Source organism: Eurytemora carolleeae, unplaced genomic scaffold (assembly GCF_000591075.1).
Source record: "Eurytemora carolleeae unplaced genomic scaffold, Eaff_2.0 scaffold979, whole genome shotgun sequence".
Lineage (NCBI taxonomy): Eukaryota > Metazoa > Arthropoda > Copepoda > Calanoida > Temoridae > Eurytemora > Eurytemora carolleeae.
In genome coordinates, this window is record NW_019396877.1 from 97,371 (window position 1) to 101,721 (window position 4,351).

Below are 4,351 nucleotides of genomic sequence, written 5' to 3' on the forward strand. Positions count from 1 at the left end.
TATATATATATATATGTCAGCTATAGCTGGCCAAACGGCTCGACCAAATAGGTTTAAGAAATTCGATTTTTTTTTCACAATTAGAAATTTTGTTCTTAAAAAAAATTTCCACGGGCAACGCCGGGCACTTAAGCTAGAATCCAATAAAGCTTACACACATTTTTTTTAACCTCCTACATCCTTGTAAACTTATAATGATTAGTCAACCTTGTTTTTCTTGAACGGATTGTTTAAATATTTGAACAAATGACCTTTTGTTTTTTTTGAAACATTTACTTTTAATTACTTTTTTTTTAAATCCACAAAAATCAAAAACGCTGACTAGTTTTCGCTTATTCTAGCCCTAATTCCGTAAAATATGGTATCTTCCGCATTTGAAAAAAAAGCTAACAATCCCTTTGTATTTTTCACATTTGAAGTATTTCGTAGCTAATTGCAAGTATTTTCAGTGAATTTTTGCAAAAATCCGACAAAAATGTGCTCATCAAGATAGCAATAATGCAATACTTGAGAAAAACGCTATCATCTTGCAGCTAGGAACAATCTATGGAAAGACCTAAAGATTACCGCAATTTTTAAACTTTGTCCTTACCGTATTCCAGAAAGTCCGAGACTGTTTTCTCTCTGCGTAAAGACGAAGATGTGCACTCGTCATAAATGACGACCAGAATATCAAGCAGAGTCTCAACACTGAAATAATAAGAAAGTTTTTAAATTTATTTTTTTGTAATTCATGTTCACTTTTTGACATACATGCTAACAGAGGCTAACTCTTTCATAGGTTATAGTTTGTTTTTTTACAATAAAAATCACACACTCCAAAAAAAATCTATAAAATATATAATATATATTTATATCAGACTTATGTGTGAAATCAACGATTTGGCTAAGAAAAAGAAAATTTCTGAACATGGAAAACTAAAGGATGATAAAAGAAATAAAAAATCTCGCAAAAACAGTAGAAAAATGAAAAGATATATTACTGAATAAAAATTTTTTTTAAACTAAATTTTTACACAAATTTTTTTTAAACGAGTTAAAAAATCACATAAAAAACACTGGTAAATTTGAATTGAAAATGACGTTTTGTTTTGAAGGATCCGACACTATAATAAAAATATTATCTTCAAAGTTTACAATCGTTTGAAGATTAAAAATACCATGGCGCCGGTTTCTTCTTATAGTCTTTTATTAATCAATAATACAAGGTTGGAAATATAAATAAAAAGCTTGAGAATAATAGTTAGATGGATATATAGAAATATGTCACGGACACGGCTTTCTATTGTCCCCACCCCCCCCCTGAGCCAGTGGCAGGCCCTAATATATTAAACTTACATATATATTTTTTTCTTATCAATTGACAATTTGTCCATTTTATTATAATTTCTCAAAATCTTTTTAACAATTTTTTTCGCGGGGTTTTTAATATCCATATCGGTCTTTCAGACGCGCTTTCATAACGTTGTACCTAAAATTTGTTTATTTTTATTACTTTAACCCCTGGATTTGAACAATCTTCATCATCAATATGGTATAATGTAGATGCAAACACCAGCCACCAGGCCTATATATTGGTTAGGGAATATTTACATAGAGAAATTTGAGATCCTTTTTTATCAATAATGTTTTGGGACATCTTTTCTCTCACAAAGCGCCACAAAATACAGATTTATGTATTATTAAACAGCTTTGAATAAGACTGTCTCCAGTGTAATCAAGTCATAGTATAATTATTATTGATTGATATGATATATTGAAAACAATTAAAAATATTTAAAATTCGGTGATGGTGATGGACCAAACCTCTGTAGAGTAAAAAAGTAGATGTTAGTTCCACATTTATTGAAAATATATTTCGGTCTGGGTTGACCCTCGTCAGTTCTAACGGTAATAACCATCAAAATCGATTAATAAATTTAAAAATGGTAAAAACCAAAAGAAAATAAACAAACAAAAAGATTTAAAAACAAAAATTTGGCTGTCTAATGGACATAAGGGAAAAGAACTGAGATTCTGAGATGGGAAAAAGATAATTTGCGAATATTCATAATATTCATTTATTTAAACCTTTTAAAGAATTGGAAATAAACAAAATTTATAAAAAGTTTTTGTTCTTTTTTATCAACTAGATTTTATAATGGTAATATTGGTGATTATGGTCAGATGACTAATAGTCAGGTAGGTATTCGTCAAACGGTAATTTTTTTAAATACTTTTACCAGAACTTCATTTATTTATTCCTATAAATAATTTATTTTCCCCATTATCTATATTTTAAAGCTCATTGCTCATATATAAATATATTTGTATGTGTATATATATATTTATAAGTCAGCTTAAGCTGGCCAAACGGCTGGACCGAATTATTTGTTTCAAAATTCGATTTTTAAAAATTCCACGGGCAAAGCCGGACACTTAATCTAGTAGATTATAAAACCCTAAAACAAGTTTACTAAAATATTTTTAGGGAAAACAAAAAAAATGAAAAAAGAAGGAAGGGGGATTTCAAGAAAATATACAGCCCTCGTCTAAGGTAAACACTAGATAAATCATGAATCGTAAAAAAACCTCAAAGAGAAGACATAGCCAGATAACAATATAAGACGTAGCTAGATAACAATATAAAAGGTCAAGGATCAATATTTTCAGAAAAGTACAACAGTAAATGCTAAAAGAAATTATATGACATGCAACCCTTTATACAGGGTGTCCCAATAAACATGGGAATTGAGAGAAGACTTGAACGTCGTATTTGATATCATGGCAAATTAAGCGAAAATCGAGGCTGCACTTATGAAGAGCTTTTCACAGTGGTCTACTTTTCTTGAATCTTAAAATTGACAAAGATATTAGAAATTATGAAAATTTTGATTTTTGCAATAACTCTTTCAATTTTAAAGAAACAAAAAATTGAAGACCACATTCTGAAAATCTCAAGACCAGGCGTTTTCGATATTAGATGTTTAAACTGGAATACTGTACAGATTGTGTTTATAAATAAATACCCCATGGATCGAAGACAATATAAAAGCCGTCACATCATTCCCATGTTTATTGTGAAACCCTGTAGAATAAAATTCGAAAAGTAACTTTAAGTAGTACCGAAACCAAAAAGTGCAATTGCGATTTGCAAAAAGGCCTTTAAACAGTTGTTCTCGAGATGAAACATTTAACCATATTGACCTATTCACCAAGTAAGATTAGCATAGAAACGTACGTTTTTTTATACTATTTAATGGTGCCGTGTATCTTTCGACCTACGCAAATCTGCTATACGCCACTTCTGACATACACTGAATCCGCTATACTACACATCAGACCTACTAGCAGGTGATTTTACTGCTACTAGATGGACTTGTGACCGAAGCGCCGGGCCCCCAGCTTGTCCTAGCCGCAACGCCCGGCCCAGAAATTGTCTTAACCTAAACTAACCCTCAAATAATACAAAAATAAACAGCTGGCGTAGGTCCGAAGTTAAGTATAGTGATGTTGCGTATAGACGATGTAACTTTACCAACTATATTAAGCTATTTTTAATTATTTTAACTTAAATATTTCTCAAATGTTCATGAATCATGAGTACATATTATGATTGAAAAATATGACTAATTAAACGAATTTCATTCGAAAGATGAGAATTCGAGAAAGGTTCCACTTCTTTTTCGTGACCACTGTAAATTGTATACCTGAATGCTGCACTCTCTTTAAGACTGGCGGAATTGTACGGACCCCTGAGAAAAAGGGTTTCCAATTCCTTCATCCGACGCTCAGCTGAGACCTCAAGAGACCCCATCTTAACTTGAGGACTTTTGAAGGTGAATCACTTGTATACGACCTTAGGTCAAATAACGACCTTACTCGGTCTAATCACTTCACATTATAACAAGTTATATAAACGAAAACTATAAATGGAGGCAGCATTAAACTTGGCCCCATTGCGAGTCACATAACAGATATTTTAACCACTTTCTACATTTGGGGACAATTTCTGAAATATCTAAATTTATATTTAATATTTATATTATTTTTAATTCTAAAAATTAGATTTTTATTGATTTTGTTGATCTAAATCAATAAATAATTGATTGACCAAACTTTCTGAATTGATTTATGATGAATATTAAAAATAACAATAACAATTAAATTGATTATTGGATTAATATTCTGAATTAATGATTTGAAATAAATTTGAATAAAAATTGAATTGATTATTGAATTAATATTCTGAATTGATGATTTGAAAGTTCAATACCAATTTATTAAAATCAAAATAAAAATTGATTTAAACAATATTTTGAATTAATTTAATGCAACTACTCTTAAATATCAAATTCGATTTCGTTGTTGC

At 30.1% G+C, this 4,351-nt stretch overlaps 1 protein-coding gene across 1 annotated transcript in view; it reads right to left on the bottom strand.

The window, feature by feature from the left end:
* The window catches only part of LOC111709638 (serine/threonine-protein kinase MRCK alpha), a 21,191-nt gene extending 17,200 nt beyond the window's left edge, over nt 1–3,991 (bottom strand). Inside the window, exons 1-2 of the mRNA XM_023483405.1 lie at nt 3,690–3,991; nt 593–690 (exon numbers count right to left, since the gene is read on the bottom strand). Of these exons, the coding sequence (XP_023339173.1) occupies nt 593–690; nt 3,690–3,796 (205 nt within the window). The 5' untranslated portion in view covers nt 3,797–3,991. The remainder of the gene's footprint in view (nt 1–592; nt 691–3,689) is intronic.
* Between the last annotated feature and the right edge of the window lie 360 nt (nt 3,992–4,351).